At 34.6% G+C, this 21031-nt stretch overlaps 1 protein-coding gene across 4 annotated transcripts in view; it reads right to left on the reverse strand.

Moving 5' to 3' along the window:
* The window catches only part of ATG2B (autophagy related 2B), a 51661-nt gene that overhangs the window by 19916 nt on the left and 10714 nt on the right, over window positions 1–21031 (reverse strand). For 3 of the 4 annotated variants that reach the window (XR_013957020.1, XM_080619357.1, XM_080619359.1), the window contains exons 5-26: window positions 20837–20999; window positions 20160–20339; window positions 17439–17535; window positions 16313–16495; window positions 15491–15645; window positions 14683–14794; window positions 14264–14525; window positions 13216–13366; window positions 12614–12706; window positions 12267–12455; window positions 10557–10830; window positions 9648–9753; window positions 8378–8570; window positions 8057–8199; window positions 6752–6909; window positions 6318–6490; window positions 5875–6025; window positions 4791–4990; window positions 3824–3904; window positions 2036–2142; window positions 1559–1651; window positions 695–765 (exon numbers count right to left, since the gene is read on the reverse strand). Coding sequence is in view for 3 of the 4 variants with exons in the window: in XM_080619357.1 (XP_080475483.1) it covers window positions 695–765; window positions 1559–1651; window positions 2036–2142; window positions 3824–3904; window positions 4791–4990; window positions 5875–6025; window positions 6318–6490; window positions 6752–6909; window positions 8057–8199; window positions 8378–8570; window positions 9648–9753; window positions 10557–10830; window positions 12267–12455; window positions 12614–12706; window positions 13216–13366; window positions 14264–14525; window positions 14683–14794; window positions 15491–15645; window positions 16313–16495; window positions 17439–17535; window positions 20160–20339; window positions 20837–20999 (3335 nt within the window). In the remaining variant the exon portion in view is untranslated. The remainder of the gene's footprint in view (window positions 1–694; window positions 766–1558; window positions 1652–2035; window positions 2143–3823; window positions 3905–4790; window positions 4991–5874; window positions 6026–6317; window positions 6491–6751; window positions 6910–8056; window positions 8200–8377; window positions 8571–9647; window positions 9754–10556; window positions 10831–12266; window positions 12456–12613; window positions 12707–13215; window positions 13367–14263; window positions 14526–14682; window positions 14795–15490; window positions 15646–16312; window positions 16496–17438; window positions 17536–20159; window positions 20340–20836; window positions 21000–21031) is intronic. The other variant, XM_080619358.1, reaches the window with a different exon arrangement.

Below are 21031 nucleotides of genomic sequence, written 5' to 3' on the forward strand. Positions count from 1 at the left end.
AGTTGGGTGACTAAGCATCCTAGCAGTTTTTTAGTTTGGGTGAGAGAGGACATTTTCATATTTTACTAACCTTTCAGTACCATGAATATGTTATTCCCCTTTTTCTTGTTATAAGAAAACAACCATATCTTTACTTTGTCCTTTGCTACAGATCTCATAGTTAAGCTAAATACACACTTTTGTGGGCACAGGATTTCATTATTTCTCCAATTAATTTGTTAAATATTGATTCAAGTTCCCCAGTCCTTGAAGGCTGTAACTGTACGACAGCAAATCAGTTGGTATCATTCTCTGCAGAACCTAGAACTCTGTGCCATATAACATCTTTCAATTTGAACGATTTAGAATACACAGCTCATAAAATGATATCTCTTTTCTATGAAGACTTCTTATGGTACCAACTGCAGATTTTTAAAAATATGCTTTCTTTCAAATGCCTATTATGGAACTGCAATAAGAAAATGAAAGACTTGCAAGTTGCTGTTCCCTGACATGCTTCCGCATCCACAAGTTCAAACTAGAGTACCAAGATTTTTATCAACACTGCATTATTCATTCATATTCAACTTGCTTCTCCTTGTCTCCTCAGACCTCTTCTTCAAATGACCTTTATAAATGTTGAATATGCCTATAACTTTGGTTGTTTGTTTCTTTAGGCTCTGCAATTCGTTAGTCACATCTAAAACATACTTACCTCTGTGGAGGTTCACTGTAACAGTGTTGCACTTGTCAGACAGATGCAAAGTAGCTTCATCTAAAATTATCCTAAAAAATAAGACAAAATTAAACATGCTAGAGAAATCACATGCAATTCACCAGACAAAAAAAATTAGCATATAAAAAAAATCTTAAGATATCTAGCATATCTTAAATCCAACTCTTCAATTAAGCCTTTCATAATTTCCAAATCCCTTGGTAACTAACCACTTCAAGGTATTTTTGCCATCTCTAGTTATACTTGCATTTCAATTCATGTATTTGATCCTCCATAGAATAACAAGTAATGCTTTCAGCATACATAACTCACACTTCTTATTTCCTTTTTTGCCTTTATTTCTTTTTAAAAATAGACACATTTGTTTTCAAAGTTGATTTATAAAGCTTTATCAATAGTAACAAGCAACTTAGTAGATGTTTCACAACAGAACAGATTTAACAGACTGAACATTCAACTAAAGTTGCAATAAAAGTTATTAATAAGTTACAGATACGTTCAGTAATCACTTTTTCCGTAAATAATATACTGTCTCCAAGTAAAAAATCTTTAAGAAATCTTAAGGTGTCACTATTTGACAAAATAGGCACAATTTCACTTCAGAACATCTTTAAATCCTATGAAAAAATGCAGAATTGCTAGCTCTTAAAGAAAGCAATCCAACTTAGAAAAAAATAAAAAATTAGCCTAATAAACCAGAAGTATTACCTATGTAATATATTTCAAAAGATGCAAACTAGTGTGATCATTTACACAACACAAATATTTCCTGGGTTAAAAAAGCATTACAGGCATTACAAGTTTTACAGGTGCTTCCATGTTTCACAATCACTTAAATTATACCTGAGAGTAGAAGAGGATTTATCCACTGCAACACTGCTGGAAATGCTGAAAGTTTCAACAGTAAGAAGAGATCTGACTGGCAAAAACAAGGGCCTAACAACAAAGAGCAAAAGAGAAAAATTTATACTCTGTACTTAGAAGTTCAATCAAAGCCTTATAGGCTACCTAACTAGATCTTCCCAAGCCTACGCAAATGCATATCCTACTTTAAATTGCTTACAGTTTAAGCACTTCTAAGTTCTCTGAAGGACTTTTTCCAAACAAGCCTAAATATATATTACTTACAATATGCAAGCTTGAATGTTGCATATATATTTATTCCTAAGGAATAAATATAAGGAATAAATAAATACATATTTATTCCTTAGGAATATTTATTTTATTTAATTAAAATTTTTTATTTATTTAATTTTATTCCTAAGGAATAAATATATAGCTGAAGTGCCACTGAGTGACAAACACTTGCATTTTATTTACCTGTAATCAAGAGCACAACTCCAAAGATGTACATGAAAAGTTGTGATTGTAGCTGGAGGATTATATCCCAGAACAGGCTCATCAGAAATATTCAAAAAATACAAAATCTAAAAAATTACAAAACATATTATTATAATATTTCAGTATCTGTTAAATTACTAAATGATTATACACTAGAAAAAAAAAATCTACAACAGGTATGACAATAAAATGTTTGATTAGTAGAAGGAAAAAGGAGTGAGTAATCTCAGATATTTAAAGATGCTTGTCCACTATCTGAATACAGAAAAACATGGAATGTAAACATAGCAAAATATACAAAATCCAAACTACAGCCTCAAAGGTATGGAAAAGACCAATCCACAAATGCCTAAGTAGCTCCTTGTATAATGCTTCACAATCCATTTTTAAAGCATTGCCCAAATACAGTCTTAATCAGCCTTCTTTGAAGTTATTACAGCGTTAGTATTTAGCTTGTTCTGTTTATCTGAAAAGCCAGTTTTTCCTGTAATACTTACACCACTAAAGTAATCTTCAAGTTATCTTTCTTTTTCTTTGGGAGATGGTAAATATGCTCAGAATCAGAAATATGTACACATGCATTGTATAACTACATAAAATAAACTCCTATCCTCCTCTTTAAGATCTGTCACAGTTCTCTCTCAAATCTGTTACACTGAATTACTTCAAGCCTGGGGCATATCGACACTGCTAGCCTTTTAATCATTTCCTCTATCTCTCTCTTTGGCCAATTTTTCCCCCTTCCCCTCCAAAATAGATTCCCAAGTGCATTTCAGGTAATGTTAATTGAACAATAATTCACAGAGAAAATAAGCAACACTGTATAAAGCAGGCTACATGAACACATATGAATACCATGTTGAGAAGAAAGTGATGACACAAACAGCCCAAAGCACTAAGTTCAGCTCCACGTAGTTATACAACAAAAACACATGTAAAAATAAGCATACCATACATACAGGAGGATAAACAGGATAGGCTTGAATGACAGGGTTTACTATTTGTAATCCTGTATGATGCAAATACATTAAACTATACTGCTATTGTACTACTGGCTCCCTAGCTATGTCTGCTATGCTACACGTGTATCAGTACAACCATTCTAATTCAGAGGTCTGCATTACAATCATTTGTGTAAACCGTTGCTCACTACTTCCCCAAAGTCTTCTTCTCCATTACTACTATTCAAACAATGCAAAATGAGACAGACAAGGGAGAAACAGGACTTGAGGAATTAGGTGAGCAGAAGGGGAAAATATAGAAATGCTTTCAGTGCTGCAAGTAGCATGTTTATTTGTTTTGAGAATGTTTTTTTACATCAAGGGTTATCTAAGTGCTTGGGTAACACTGGACTACTGAGATTTTCCATCTGAATTTAAGAAAGAAAAAAAAAAAATATCAAACCCAAAACATAGAAAACCACACACAAACAAAACCCCAAACAAAAAACAACAAACAACAACAAAAAAAAAAAGACCTCAAAAAACCCCCAGAACTTTCCTGACATGTTGAGTGCAGAGATTTCAGATGATGGGAGGAACTGTAGTAAATGAATATACAAGTAAGAATTCAAGAGCAAGACTAGACTGCTAAATGGTCTCAAAGAGAGACAAGAAAGAAAAGAATAACATTTTTAAGAGCAGAGTAAGATAAAAGACATAGCCTAACACAAAGAGTTTCCATCAAGGTTTAGTTTGATACTTAAAGCATTTGTTAAAGCAGTGAGACTGAAACTGAAGACATAGTCAAGAACTGTAGCAGCCTGACCTGTTCATGCCAGCTTAAACCTGAAGGCAGGACTCTGTGCTGAAGGGTGGCTCCTCTTAGTCCAACAGCAACTAGAAATTCCTGCACAAGAAAGTTGCAGGAGTTAGTTTACGTTAAATAGATGTAACTGTTTGACATCTAGATTATGACACACAGTCATCCTATTGTCCTCACAATCTCCAGGTGTTTAGAAAAGAAGAAAGGACTGGGACAGGATTAAATACTCAAAAAACCTGCTTCATTATACAGAAACCCTGACTAATACAATGTGTTACTTTTTGCAACAGGATCATTTAGAAACAATAATTTTGTGGTGGTGATAGGAAGAAAGTATCCCGTTCATTCATTCTGGGATTCACCAGGAATTACCAGGAGTACCAACTCAACGTAGTTCTGTCTCACACTGTTCAAATCCAAGTCAATCGAGCCCCCACGACACTATGCTGGTCTGCATATTCCTTCTTCTCTAGATAGCTCTGCAAACCTGTTTGTCATCATTTAGCCATGCTAATGAATGCTGCTGTCAAAGCCAAATACTCATTTACTCAATACAAAGCCAAGCACTCATTTATGAGTGCCACTCCAAAATCAGTAAGCAAAGACTGCCTATTAGGTGAGACCGCAAATAAGCTGAGCAGAAAGCTTTTAACTCCTTATATTTTTTCTTGCACCAGATTAAAACTCAGCCAAAAGAAAAACAAAAGAAAGCTCAACTGGACAAGAAATGCATTTATTAAAAAAAATAAAGTGTGAGCAGCAAACTGAAGCATTGGAAGAACTAATAAATTATGCTGATACTTAAATTTTACAATCCACCCAAAAGATTCTAACAAAAAATTATAGTTTGAGGATGAATGGCTAAGAATTATATGGTTTCTTCGTCTCTAACTCTTGTAAACCCACATCTAGATGTTTTCATATAAACTGAGATAATTCAATTTACAAAAGCACAAATTTAATAACAAACCTTTGTATTGCTCTCTATTTTATCTGATTGTATTTTGACTGCAACAGTCAGCATACTTGGACATTCCACTCCTACACCATCTGAAGTAGTCCTACTAAGGCCATCTTCTTCAGAAAAACAAATAGTAGGTTCTAACCAATGGGGACGTATTGTGCTGGGCAGTTGTACTTCAGAGGAGGGGACAACCCCATCTACCATACCTGCAAAGAAATTTTAGAATGAGTTACCTTGTGCTTCAAAGCTGTTACTGATAAAAAGGTAAGGAAAATCCTTTTTATGCGTAATACCTTTAAAATTATTTTAGTTATCAAAGTTAGTCACATACACTGACAAACAAAAATTGTGAAGAGGAGGTTACAAGTCATATAATATTTAAAACCATGGTTTTAGCTAAAATATTCAAAGTGACTATAGGGCTTTTTTATTTGCCCAACAAAATGGCAAAGTTGAAATAAATGACAGAAATCTCCTATGGGTTACATGGAGAGATAGGAATATGTCTCTCCTCATTTTAGGGTGCCAGGTTAACTTCTAGACACACGGTAATTAAGCCTTACACTGAAAAATACTTTAACTTGACTACCACTGATTGAGAGACAGTTGAGGCGGAAATCTTCAGGTTTAACTACATAGGGGTTGCCAGCCATATAAACTACACAGTCAACTTAAAACCTTAAAACTCTTCGCCTGCTAACTACAAGTAAGTACTCAGGAAACATACAGTAGCCACTGTTAACCTGTACCTTTTTAAAACGGAATAACCAGTAACATGTAGGAAGTGTTTATTTTCATAATAAGGAACAGACTGTGCAGCTAACACGCCAGAGAACCACAGTACCTTTAAAGACCAACAGCTGTCAAGGAGAATTTGTGCTAAACTGTAACTAAGTAAATACAGTTATCATGAAGTTGTATTACTGCAGCATTTAGGAGCATTAGTTATGAACTAAATCTATTGTACCAAATGATACTCTATCAGACGGAGGAAAAAAAGAAAGAAAGCAAAGACAGCATTTCTCCTAAAAACCTTGAAGCTCATCTTATTTCAAATCTAGTCCCAAAGCCACCTCAATCCCACCCCTACCTTGATGATATAAATTGAGGCTGCTAGAATGGAGGCAAACATAGTGTCTGTCCTCAAAGCCTTCATATTTAGTCACACTGAAAAGTGAACCACTGTTGAACTCCAACCAGAATTCACCATATTTTCCTTCCAGTGTACTTCCATCATCCTGCTGAAGGAAGAATAGAAATGATAAAACAACTGCTTACTGAGTCTGCTGCAGTTAGACACTCTAAACTAAAAACACTTGCTACCAATACATATTTTCCCGTTTGCATTTTAGTTTCTTATGTAAAGCAAACACAATTGCTAAAATATTGTATTGCATTATTGTCTATAGTACAAAAAAATGAAGAATACAGAATTACTGTTATAAGGACTTGTTCCTCCCAAAAATAGTACATATGACATGAAGGGGATCCCATGATCAGAACAGACCAGATTTTTCAGCCCCAGTGTCTCACCTTTACATCTGTGAATACTGACACTAATCCATGTGTCACATTTAGCAGAACAGACAGAAAGCTTTGTGAGTTCTTATTCTGCAAGTCTAGCTTTTTCCTTCTGCGTGAACGATAGTTTGGATCAACAGTGGAATAATACTGTAGTGTTTCTTCTTCAGATCCACTCTCATCATCTAATAGATAAAATGAAAAACATCTAACTCTCTAGCTAGTACACATATTATGCCAATAACTCATTGTTTTCCCATCAGTAATACGATTCATTTTCATACTTATTTTACTTGATTATACAGTAATCTTATAGTTTTTTTCTTCTTGGTTTAAGCAAATCCTTTCTTCTAAGTTTACAAATTCTTTCCACTGTCAGCTTCACCACTTCAGACAATTATGCTTTTGAATCACTATAGTTCTACATGATTTATTATGTGTATTACCATAATGAACTGCAGATTTAAATTGACTAAAGCTGTCTTTACTGAAAGTGTTGATGAGCTGGCTGGCCACAGATAGTCCAACACCATAAGAAAGGTTTTCAAATGTTTCTACAGGAGATGGAGCTGTGGGTTCCCACAACAATAAATCATTGCTGATCCTAGGAAGAAATACATTATCATTATACAAAATACATGACTACATTCCTCCTTAATATAAGGACAGTCAAGCAATATTTCCTTTGCAGACTTCAGATTTTATAAACAAGAAGGAAAACATGCTCAGGAGCACGAGAAAGAATAATGTATTAATGAGTAAAAGCTAAAAACTAGCTTTTTTGCTGTACTTACGGTACACATGTATCAAAGTCTACCATTTGACAGTGATACAAAAGCCACTATAAGTAGGTGTGTATTAGCTCACTACACTGAAGGAAGGGTGACAAAACCCCGTTTTATCACATCAATTTTCAACCAAGTTGCAGGAAATAGTTCTTTTACTTCCAAGTGACTTTGTGTCTGCCAGGTTTACACACACATGTGACACTCAGTACATGACTACACCAAGAGAATATTTAATGAAAGGCTCAGCTTTGACACTCTGGAAGTGAAAAAATGCTTTGGAAGTAAAGTAATGCCTACCAGAAGCTAAAATTGATCAGCACCTCTCTGTGTACCTAATGACCAGCATAATACCTATTTTCAGTTGATTTAATCTAGCTGTATTTCTTTATTTTCAGACAGAAAACTAAAAGAAATAAATGATGAATGCCAATCTCTAAGTTGTGTCCACTTTCTCCACATTTTCATAAGCCTTTATAAGGCTTATAAACTCAGTAGTTAGGGGTTTTTCCACTGCCTGCCTTGTGAACTCCTTAATTTTTTAGATGTAAAATCACTGAATAAAAAGGAAAGAATAATAATGAATGCAACTTTAAAAAAAAAAGAAGAAAAAGTTACAGTGATCTATTTATAAATGAGACTTCAGAAAGATTAGAGCAAAATGAAACATTGAGAACAGAGATCTGAACGAAGTAGTCACTGAAAGCTAATGACTATTTAACTTTACCCTTTGCTCATAAAATCTGCCAAACACTTTTTAGCAGATGGCTGCTATGGCACTGATCAGGTATATGTCAGTGGTGTCTCTGATGTTAACTTGGAAGAATATTTATATAGCCTTTAATGTTCTTAGAAAACCATACAAGGGAATTCCTGCTACAGCTGCTCATTCAGTTGCTTTTATCAACAATGAATACAGATCTAAAAGTACAGGTCACGATAACCAAGCAAAACAATTATACTTGCCTATTGTACAGTTTTTCATAAAAGCTTTTGTTTGGTAATGTTAAATGAATGTTTGGTAACGTGAGTTCCAGTACATAATGAGAATTGCTAATTGTTTTATCCTGAAACTCGGTCATTTCAACTACATCTCCTGGCATCACCATCTGAAAGAAAAAAAAGAAAATGCTCAAGTAAATGCTCAAGTTAAAAAAAAAAAAACAAAAAACCACAAAACCAGAACACCAAAAAACCAAAACTGGAAGCCAGAAAACGTGCATAAAGTGGTAAGAATATTAATTTTGTCTACCATAAGCACAAAGCAGTAACAAAATTTTGTAGTACCTCTTCATTTTCAAACATGACCCTACGAGAAGAAAAAGGAGAAGGCTCTGGTCTTCTAATATCACAGACATCCTTCAAAGAATGAGACCCTCCTTCTTCTTCTTCTTGAAAGTTATTATCACCTTCTTCCTCCTCAGCTGCTATCCTTTCCAGAATAGAGTGCACAGCCAGAGGGTTTATTTTCAATACAATCCTGACATTGAAGAAGTTATGCAGAATAAGCCATTAGAGATGCTTGGAATTTTTATACCGATGCACTGTCACATGTACCCCAGGTCTACTAGCTAGCCATTAAATACACATAGACTAAATAGCTCAAAGACCAGGGATTTTTTTGCTAGACAATATGAAATTTATTAGACAAATTGATACCATTAAGAAAAACACCAAAATCACAGGCACAGAGAGATGCGGAAAAAGAGCCATCAGGTTGAGAAGGTTAGTGTCTGCTTTTTCCAACTCCATCAGGTGACCATTACATGACCTTTGAAAAGCCTAGCACTCTCCCATAATAATGCTTGTATCATAAGACATCAACAGTTATTAATAAATACTCTGCTACATGACATAGTGTATTACACGTACATACTGTTGTAAAAAAAATGTATTTGTACCATTATAAAAGAAAACCATGCTGAAAAAATGCCCAAACACATTGTCATAAAGCTACTAAATTTTGTGGCAAAAAACATATGTAGCAGATTTTGCTGCAAATCTAAAATTGCCTCTTTAAACATCTTATTACATGCTACAGCTGTTAGGTCCTTCTGTTCAGTAACTCCTGAAGTATTACATTGCCTTACATGTGATCTAAGCTCCAATAATTCAGTCACAATATAATTATCCTTATTGTCATTATTAGCTCTATATCAGCTTACATCAACATTTTGAAGTGAAATCCCACTGAGGTTTTGTTTGTTTAGTATTCAGTCTTGAATGTAAAAGCAGCAGAAAAGGTAAAGTGTCAGGAAAAAAAAGAAAGGACAAAGTTTCAAGTTTCTTAACTTTCTACGAATTTAACTTTCACTGAAATTTACTCAATTCTATGCAGAAATCACTATACATTAAAACAATCTTGCATTATCATAAATGTAGACTTTTAAAGATTTAAAAAGAAAAAAAACTTGGGTTCTTCTCAATAGCTACATGTTCTTTCTTTGCAAATTATTTTAAAGCGTTTATTACACAGCCAGTCTATATTAAAATTAGAAAAGTAAGAGTGCTTCATAAAAATCCAAATAACCCACATCAGAAAATAACATTATTTTACCGAGGCCAGTCAAAATTGTCTGATGATGACGTTATATCTCCATCTATGCCACCAGACACTTGAAAAAATTTTATTGGTGCTTCTGCATTATCTTCTTCGAATGAACCTGAACAGAAAAGAATTTTTTTTAAAATTAACACAGGAATGACAACTGCGAACTTTAGGTTGCCCACTCCTCAGGTTAGAGTCCAACAGGGTACTTTGTCAATGCTATTACTATGGCACTTATGTAAATGCCATCTTTTCCTCCAAAAAAGAAATACCAATTTTTAGAAACAACAATTATTTCACATTATCTTCTAACCACCAGCAGTTAGAAAACCAAATGCTTCCAATGCAGATATCTGCATTTACATTTACAGCACCACTACATTATGTCACAGCCTTGAAAAGTACACAGAACGACAAATCAGCTGAGCAGGTTGCAAATATAAACAAGTCTCACAGATTTATTAATTTGAAAGATATTAAAGGCATAAAAGTATTAAAGTTTTCTAAATAACAGTTATTTAGGACATCTTTCACTTCTTTTCTAGACTAGACATGAGATTCCTAATTTGTGTAGCTGTAGTAACCCTCCACAAATCTTCTAAAATCATGACAGATCCCAGAGATATACTAAATCGGAACAAAGTAGTACAACAGTATAACAGAAAGTAGCAGAAATACTAGAGAGATATTAAAAAACTAGAATGCAAGCACTACACCTTACACAGGTTAGCCTTTCTAGTATTATTTTGCCTTGTGCTGGTATTTAGTACACAACACTAAACTGCAGCAAATGTATCTGTTCCAAAATTCAGGTGGAAAGACACTCCCGTGTTAATCTATATGAGAGGACTTTTGTCTCATCTACGTAGTATCTGGAAAAACAAAAAAGAATATTTGATATAATGTTAACATTCTTACCGGTTAGCTCTTTAAAGGTAAGCTCTAATTTAACTTGTTCTGGAGTTGACCCTCCAATAAACTCAGTTTTAAATTCCACATCTGTATATTCAAGGTGAAGAACCTCCTTCTGAAGTGATTTCTTAAACCACGGTCCTCTTTCCTGATCTGACCGTAGATCAGGTATTGGGAAGCGAACAGACAGATTTAATGCTGGGGCAGTCACTTGAATTGAAACTCTACAGTTTGCAGGAGTATGTGAATCATCCAGAAAAACTTCAGTAAATGCTTTATGCTAAAAAACAAAGGGGAAAAAAAATTAATTAGGAATATTGCACTAAAAGTGACTACAGGAAAAGCTTTGATGATGCAGTATCTAAAAATGAAAAATAGTTTTCCACATATCACACAAAGCACACATATAATTATTATTACTCTTAGGTTATTCTATTATTGGTGCTAAGATTCTACTTAGTTAGAAATCAAGCACTTGCAGAGATCAGCAATCTCAAAAAATGGCTTTCTCTCTTAAATTAGAAAGTGTGAGAATCAAACAATACTCAACTGCAGTTAGGAATACCACATCTCACGGATTATTTTGTTTGCTTTTCCAGATGTTATTGTTGAGAACCCAGGAACTACTATCACGCATATTTGCCCCTTTCATTAAGTCATGGCTTTCAGCTCCCATCACTGACATGTCATTCAAAACCTTCCAGAGTGTAGCTTACTGCTGACCATCATTCAAAAGAATCAAACTTTTATAAGAAATTATTGAAGTTTCACAAGTTTTTTAAATGAGGATTCTTTAAGATTTGAATACTAGTTTTATGTAATCAATCAAAGCAACAATAAAATTACATGAAGATATTTGTGCTGTGTAGAAAATCAGTTAATTGCATTAACCCTACCTCACATATTCCAAAAAAAACCCTTCAGTTTTATGTTATTGTGCTAAATATACTAACACTTAAATCCCACTGACAACCTGAACCAAGACTAACAAGCTCCAACTTCTGCTGGTGCTTAGCCACTAGAACACAATGTGTATGTTCCCCACCCTTTCTACTACCTACTATAAAAGCGGGTAAGACACGGCAGAGGCAACTGGGCTGACTGTGACACCTGAAGATTTCAATATAGAAGTGGAATTGTCAACAACAGTTGACAACCCCCCCATGGCAGGGGGGTTGGAACTAGATGATCTTAAGGTCCCTTCCAACCCTAACTATTCTATGATTCTATATAAACTGTTGTGCGATGGGATGGATTAGGGACTAGCAATCAGTCAAGACTCCTTTTTTGCCCAGTTCTGCTTGCTGCAAGAAGCTGAGAACTTACGCAGTCTGTGAAGCTGCTAGCGTTGCTTTTAGGTCTGTTATCAAGCATGCAATCACTGAATCCAAAATGAGTATCTGCATCAGATGGCTACTGTTCTGTATCAGAAGGGAACCCCTCCATGCCCAACCCCCCCAAAACCAACCAACCAAACAATACCCCACACCACCAAAAAACTGGAAACTAAGAAAAACCACAAAAAATCCCAACTAGACAACCAACACCACACACAAACCATAAAAAACTAAAACAAACAAACAAAAAAAACCAAACAAAACAAAAAACCAACCCATCACCCATCAATCAGAATTAGCAACTTCGGGCAGACAGCCATCCTGCCTTCTTCCTGCAAACAATCAGCAAGTTTATTAATCAATTTCATTTTCAACTTACCAGGCTTATGTGCTTGTTATAAGAAGCATACATATGAGATGCCATCATCTCCACTGTAGTTAGTTTCTGTGGTTGAAGCAAGGAATTTAATCTGTCTACAATACTAATATCCAGCTCACAAAACACTGGACTTAACTTTATTTGTAACTCTGCTTTCTGTGGAACAGAACTGAGTCTCCCTTGACTACCCTGAAAGAAAACAGAAAAAGCACTAAAATCCTTAAAAACAATACAGTGAAATAAATCATAATAACTGGGAGTTAAGGACTCTGTTTTACAAGAAAGATACCTTTCTGTTAAAATGAATTACACACAGATTGTTATACAGAAACTTTGTCTCATCTTACCTGAGGTCCTCTATTATCTGAATGCTTATAATGAAGCTGAAGGCATGGCATAGCGTGAGAATCATTTCCTTTTTCAGAATGAAATGTCAGCAGCTACAGAATAAAAGAGAGTTAAAAACACTTAAGGAGAAAAGAGTTGCCACAGGAAAAGATACCTATGATGTTTTACCTAGAACAGACAATAAGCAACCCCACATTCAAGTCAGTCAACAGAGCCTCAGCCCAACCACTTGTTCAGCCACTGTGTTGGATGTCTCTGACCATTAAAATAGCTGGAAGAATAATCATCACCAAAAGAAACCTTCACATTGCTCAATTCCATCAGTTGGTTTTTGGAAAACATTTACTCTAACTCCCAAACTGTGCTGAGCATATTTAAAACAGAAGTAAACTAGCGGACTTTGGCTACTTAACACTATTCCTGTCAGATATGACAGAAGCCTGGTTCTCTATTTGTTACATTTGTTCTCTATTAAGTTACATTTTAAACCCATAACATACTTAAAAAGAAAATTGAAAATTGCAATAATTGTAAAATCTAGCATTATCAGTTACACTATTAACATTTCTTTTCTATGGAACTCCCTGTATTTTTTACATACTTCTGTATAGTGAGGCTGAATGGAATGAGAGTCAGTAGAAAAAAGGCATTCCAGGAATTCCATATTCCCAATGGATAAATCAGTACTAAAACTTCGAGAGGCAGTCCTTTGTCTTTGTTCATGGGACACTTTAACGCCCGTACCTATAAATCTGAATTATTAAAATTATGATTTATGAAAAGTAGCATAAACCAATACAATTATGAAAAGTCAAGATTGAAATATGTAAACAATCGCTACAATCCTTTTCAGAATAAAACTGACATTTCTTCAAAAATAAGTAAAATTTCTAACAGATTTATAACAGCTAATTATAACATTTTATATAATTCTGTAATTATAACAGCTTTAGCAACGATGACAACAGAACTCACTTATATTACACATTCAACAACGATCAGTGTAGAGATATTTGTAAAGAACACTTTAGACATCTAACCTAAGGTGCAAGTCACATAAAGCTGGGAATCTAACATCCTTATATAGACATCGAAAAAGTCAAATGCCTCAAACAGTCAAAATCACATGCATAAGGGAAGAAACTGTATATACACCCTTAAAATTTTACTTCATACACTGTACTGGGATAGTAAAAACTGGAAAAAAAGACTGTTGACTAACTTTATGGTACTGCTTACACATCCTTTTTATTGCTACTGATATACTATTTTGATTCAAGTAAAACCCTAAGCTCTTTCAAGCAGAAAACCCTGTATTTGAATAAATATGATCCTGTAAAATACAGCTATTTCTAAAGAAATAATTTACTTAATGATTCTTGACTCTGTATTTCTGTGGTAGAAACTGTACCTAGTCTAATTCATCTATTGTTGAAAAGGGGTAGGTTGATTTTAATGCACTTGTTTTTTTATTTTAAAAAGTCTTGGATAACAGATGTCAAAATTCAAGGCTATTTTGAAATTAACAAAGTATTCTAATGCAATTCAAATATTAAGTGATACAATTTCTATGTAAATAAACTTACTTTATTCAAATTTACTTAAAATATATTTTTGTTAATTATATTTATTAATAAGCAAAGTTATACCTAAGGTGATCATGAGAACAAGCTTCTGCAAATACTTCTCGGAAGGACAGAAAATCTTCTGTTGAAAACTTAACTGGCTCAATCTTTTCTATTCGGGTAAAGAAATCCCGAGCCATTGGTGTCAATGGGTTAAGATTCAGTGAACTTTCAGGTGGGGGTAAAGGGTCAATATGAAGTACAGACACTGAGAAAGTTCCAACTGCCAGTCTAAAAAGAAGCTCAGGTCTGGATTCATCCACAGAAACAGATCTGGATGGAATAGCTGAAATACAAAATTAAGTTCACATAATTTTTCAGCAATAACACATTTATAAGATCATCTTACTTTTGTTTTTCACATCTTTTTGCCAAGTTGCTGCATAACAATTCATTTCCAAAATTATCTAAGGAGCAGAATGCAAACCAACATTTTTACTTACATGTCCTTCTTAAGGAAGCCTGATGAACCATGTTGGCTGTCAGCGAAGAACTTCTTGGAGGTTGTAATTCTTGTTTATTACGATCAAGAAAATCACCCCAAGTTGGTTGAAGCTAAAAAAAAAAATATATATGATCTTAAATCCAACAAGTAGATGTTAAACTTTAGATCAAACATAAATAATAAGTTAAAGGAACACAAAAGGAAACACATGCATAAACATTTCATGACATACTAGTGCTCTACTAAGTAACAAAGATATTTACTTTGGGCTTCACCTTCTAATTCTATGATTGTCTACACCACATATTTTTAAAGCAAAGTTGCTCTCTCAATGACTATATAGTCTGTTTCTCTGTACAAAGCGGAACTGTTCCCCAGGGCTTTCATTAACCAAAACATTAGAGATGTAACAGATTTGGGAAAGATGGCAATATCGACAGCATAATTTTTATGTTGTTTCAGAAATAATGTTATACAACAATTTTGTACTTTTTATTGTCATTGCCTGTGTAGTCCATATTCAAATAAAGTCCAGATGGCAAACATGCAGTTATTAAAAAGAAAATAAACCATAAAGCAACCTATATAAGCTTGAAGCCATTTGAAACCAAATATGTTCCATTTCCTGGTAACCAAACAGGTAAGAAACTTCCCAATACAACATTCATAACAGAAAAGAATTACTAAACATTTTCAATTGTCCTAGAATTTTGCAATAGTTCTTGATATTGTAAAGAATATTTATGCACCAGTTTCAGACAAAAGTGTTAATTTCAAAAATATTTTAAAGGTAGTTAATACTATACCACTGTAGTGCTCAGTGGAGAACTTGCTGGCGTAGTAGTGTATGTACTGGTTAAAGACAGGTCTAGATCCATGGTTGGAGGGTCTCCAAGAGGTGGAAGGGAGGAAAGGCTGTGAGACATGTCCATTTCAGCCATTGAGAAGAAAACTTCTTCTTCTAGTAAGAACCACAGATAGCTAAGTATTATTTTCTAATACAAAATAAAAAAGTTTACTTTTAACAGAAAAGTATTCAGAAGTTCAGAAATCTATTTGCCAGACAGAATACGCAGCTAAATATATTATTTACAGAAGTTCCAAGTTCTCTTGACACTTCAACTAGTAGTATCTATGGACAGAGGTTATTAAAAAAGAATTTAAAAAATTATAAATACTAAACCAGTTAAATATTTCATTTTAATATTCAAGTTGGCATAATTTCTATAAATTCATACACTTGCCTTTTGACAAATCAGTTTGTATTTTCACATTAAAAGTAATCACCAAAAAATTATTCAAATAAAAGTACAAATATGAGGGCAATGCAACTATTATTCTATATTTAATTTCTTCAACCTTGCATTTGAAATGATGTTACACGGCATGCGTATTTACTATGTTACACAGTAACATACACATTACTGAACAGCTTTAATGAAATACTGAATCAAGTCTAGCCTGATACCTAAGCTAAGTATTAATTTTTTATTCAACAGTACAATTAAAGCGTACAATTATTCTACATCAAAGATGTTTTGATACTTAAACTCTTAAAAGATGAACAGTTGATTTATTTAATCTCAAGAACAGGTTATTCGCTACGCTCCATCATCTTTTATACTTGCCGCGACTGGAAGGCGTTCTGGCACTCTCTGTCTCATAGAAGCTTTGTTCAGATGATGCCCCTGCTGACAAAGACTCTTTTCGTAAATAACGTTTCAACTCCATCTGAATCCGATACTCATCTTCCTGTTGCATTGGCCGATTCTTCCTGTCTTTACTTGATAATTCTATCCTGCTTAGGCTCTCTGAATTAAAAAAAAAAAAAAAAAAAAAAAAAAAAAAAAAGGACAGAAGCCCACTGTAATTTCCTTAACAGCACCCCACAGAAAAATCAAAAAAAAATTTGAAATTAATCAACTCTTGTTGCTGTATTGATATGCGCACGTATATCTATATCTATACTTATCTCTTGCATGTCAAATGTGGATATACATGCATTCTATTGTTTTGAAGATCTTCACATATAATATCAACAGTATTTCCCTTCTCAGTCAGTACAACCTCTGAAAGATACGGCTATTAAGGAATTAATAAAATTTCAGTTTGAAGATGACACATATATGACCCTTTTCCAGTTATCCAAAAAGAATTAAGACGTCCAGTACAAAAAATATATCAGTATCATTATAAGAGTATTAAGCATTTACCCAGGACATGACAAATCTTTTAAAAAATATACTATCTACTTTCATCGAAGTGTTGTTACATTGGGAAGAGTCGGGGGACAGGGATGTGACACAAACCAAAACACCCTCGTGCTGCTTCTGCAGTATTTGAAACACCGCTATTGCTTTGCAAATGGGGACAAATGAACACAATTACTATCTGTTCTACATACTATTTGCCTTTCACTAAAGCATAGGACAGAGAAGGAAGCAAACTTATGAGACAGAACTGTTCTGAGCTCCTGATTTTCTCCACTTATAATTTCCCCATTTCTTCTTCTATTATATAGCCACTTGTCAAGCCTTATTTGTTACCTGGATTTTCGTTACCTGCATGTACAATTTGCAATTTAAGTCAATAAAGTCAAGAGGAGCTACAAAACTACTTTGCTAGTTTCAAATAGAAATTAATAATCATCTACCAACACAAATATTTTTTGACCTGAGGAAACTTGTTTATCTTGCAAAGTTTATTTTTCACCCACTGTAATACATATGTAACATTTACAGAATGTTCACTTACCTGGTCCAGCAATTGCTGCCATCATGTCCAACAAAAGATGTACCTGCCTTGGTGACAGAAACAGATGTACAGAGTCTATCTGTCCATCTACATCCAACTAAAAAAGAAAAAAAACCAGAGCAACCAAACACTTTCAAGAACACTTCAAGAATTTTTCTTTAAAACTTTTTAATCAACTATTTTGATAGTAGATTTAGATGCTGTCAAGGATACAGCCATTCCAGCAGAATCTTCCATCTTCTACACAACAGCTAGAAACTTAACTGTGTATTGCTTCCAGTCTGTAGCTTGGTAGGATAAACCCAGGTGTGCCACTGACAGTTTATTAGCTTAAAATAAATGCACAATCACCTAACAGGAAAATTCAAGAATACCATTAATCTGCTGGTTGTTTAACTTTAGTAATTCTAGAAGTTATCAACAATATAAAGTTAGTATTATGCATTAATTATAAAATACTGAAGTCAGCACCTCTGAGGTAGACTTTAAAAAACTGTCAACATTCTCTTCTGGACTCATATTTAGTATATGGATGAATAAATTAACATACTTCCTTCATAAAGAGCAGAATGTTTATAGAAGTTAATTGGTTTGAGATGGCAGCCACTTATCTTTTGAGAGCAGCTCAAGTTAAAATTATCTTAAGGACTCAAATCTAGAATCCTGTACTTCCAGACAGCAGTCCATTTGTGTTTATTATTCACTGTATTGAGTGCAGGTGTAAAGGTGTTGGCAGCAGGCTACAGTGCAAATGCAGCCTCTGCACTAAGGCATCACAGTCTGCCCCATGCTAGGCAGAGCTGGCTCCAACCAGTTCTGTAATGAACGCACCACAGGACAGCTGAGCCCATCAGCAAAGCTGGTGGTGCCTCTGTGAAAACATATTTAAGAAAGGGCAAAATGTTGCACGGGCAGTGAGCTAAAACCAGCAAGAGAAACAATCCTGCAAACACCAAGGTTAGGAAAGAAGTAGGTGAAGAAGGGCTCCAGGTGCCAAAGCAGATGTGCCCTGAAGGAACTTCTAGCCTTTGGAGAGCCCATACAGGAGCAGGCTTCTGGCAGGTGCTGCAGTCTATGGAAAGAAAGCCTCACAGAAGCAGGTTCTCCTGTCAGGAACTGTGATTCAAGGACACCCCATGCAGCAGCAGGTTTATCCTGCTGGACTTTAACCCATGGAAAGAACCTACAGTTTGTGAAGGACCACAATGCAAGGGACCCACACCAGAGTACAGGAAAAGCACAAAGAGGAAGGAGCAGCAGAGAGGAACTCATATGAACTGGCTGCAACCCTTCAATTCTCCATCCTCCCTGCACTGCTCAAGCTGGTGAGGAAGTATAGAAGTTGGGAACATTGAAATGAAGTTGTGCCTGGGAAGAAAAATCGGTGAGGGGAAGGTGATTTAGTTTGTTTCTCATCATCCAACTTCATTCTAATTGTCAATAAATTCAATTTATTTTCCCTGAGTTAAGGCTGCTGTACCCATGACAGTAACTGATAATTATCTTTATCTCAATCTCTGAGCTTTTCATCACATTCTCTCCCCGTGTACTGTTGAGAAGTGTGAGTGAGAGCAGATGGATGGGTGTAAGGCAGCCAGCCAAGGTCAACCCACCACAGTCATGGAGGGGAGGAGGGAAGGCATTCAGAGGACTGAATTTATATGAAAATATACTTTCGCACATAAAGGCTGTAAGGGAGTATTTACCTAAGTGGGGAAAATAAATGAATACGTCCTGTATACTGTTTCCTACTATTTTTGTCATCCTTTGCAAAGATTTGTAAAAAAACTAAATTACTGAAGTATGTCACACTTGCCATGAACTTATATTTTGCAGTTTACATGCTTGTAATGCCTACTCTAATAAATTTGTTGAACATAGTAGAGTTTTCAGACTAAAAGTTTAACCTAGACTAAGCAATGTAGTTTATCTCTGCTCTTTCCAGTCTGCATGAATTCTACCCACTAAATCAAAAAAAAGAGGTCCTTCTTTAATTTTGTCACGTAACATTACCTCCATTCACTAGTTCAGATGTTGCTGTTATTTAGTATAACAGTGTTTTTGCCTGTACTCAAGCGCAACTTGCAGAGAGCACTGCTCTGCATTCTATTATACTGAACATCTCCTAAAAAACAAAAATTAGTCTCAGTTTTGCCCTTGATAGTTTTTCTTTTGGCTACTTAAAAATACATATAATGATATTAAAGTTGGAAAAAAACCCTAATCTTTAGAAACATCTGGACATCAGTTAATTTAAGCATTTAACCATTCATACTTTTGAAATAGACAGCATTTTTCTACTTCACACCACATAAAATATATTATTTCACTTTACAGAGGGCTCAACTGAATAAACAAGAAAAGTTAAAGATTGACTAGAAATTGCTGGACATAAAAAACTTCTACTGTAATGAACAGTAGCAAAGCTTCATGAATACAAAACAACCTTCTAAAGAGTTACTCCAATACATAAATTCAGTCTAACATAAAGGAATTCTACTTTACCAGATTTCAGTGTGCTCCTGACTCATCTGGTTACTATAAAGATGTCTTATTAGACATATTTACTGATTTCAAATGCAGAGAATCTACAACAAAAATAAAGGGATTCTTTCCCCTTGAGAAGCTCATTGTTTGTATGCAGCAGGAAAAAAAAAAAGAAAAAAAAAAAAATCCTATGTAACTATTAACTTAGTCAAAGACCAGGAAAGCATGACTAACCTTAGCTCCAGGAAGTACTTCATTTTGCTTTAATGTTAGACTCAACTCCATTCTACCAATCAGCTTACTGATCTGGACAGGATCAGAAGGCGTAACTTCTGGCAAGTTTCTTGTTAATTGTGGATGTGGCTCATAAATGATTTTTGGATTCCAGCTAGGTGAAAGCTTTGGTTCAGTTGCCTTAAAACATTGCAGAGAAAGGAATAAAAATGTATCCCATTTCTTACAAAAGAACAAACAAACAAAACCAACACGCATTTCAAATAATCTTAACACGATCATTTTACACAAATATAAATTTGATAATGACATTAAAAACATGTATACATCACTGTGAATGAAACAAGTAATGTGAAAGGTGAAACAGGCCTTTGCAAAAAAGTGGTGCAAGCTCCCACAGAACAGTGAACTGTAGGACTTCTACACATTCAAGTTGCAAACAGATGCCAGTACAACACATGGTAAAATTCACTCAGGTCTAAAGTCTCCATTTCCTTTTCCCTCAAAATCAAACAGGAAGCAATTATGAAATTTATCAAACACAGATTCAAGAAGCTGAATTTCTATATCCTTCAGAATAAATATATAAATATGTTATACCTTTTATATATATAAAAAAACCATAAAAAGTCTATCCTTTATTAATTTACATTCTCATACAATGTATTTAATTTTACCAGCTGTGTGGCTGAACACACTGGGGAGGACTTTGCTGATGCAGGAAACTCATCCCAGAAGAAAGAGACGCCTGAGAGCTGCAGTAACTTATGAGCAAAAGCTGTGGGCTGATGCACATTAATTCCAGAGCACTCATCCGCAGTTTCATCACAGTACGTAGTTCTAGGGAATAAAAGAAAATAAATAAAGATGGT

This window comes from Psittacula echo, assembly GCF_963264785.1.
Source record: "Psittacula echo genome assembly, chromosome: 5".
In the NCBI taxonomy this organism is placed as follows: Eukaryota; Metazoa; Chordata; class Aves; order Psittaciformes; family Psittacidae; genus Psittacula; species Psittacula echo.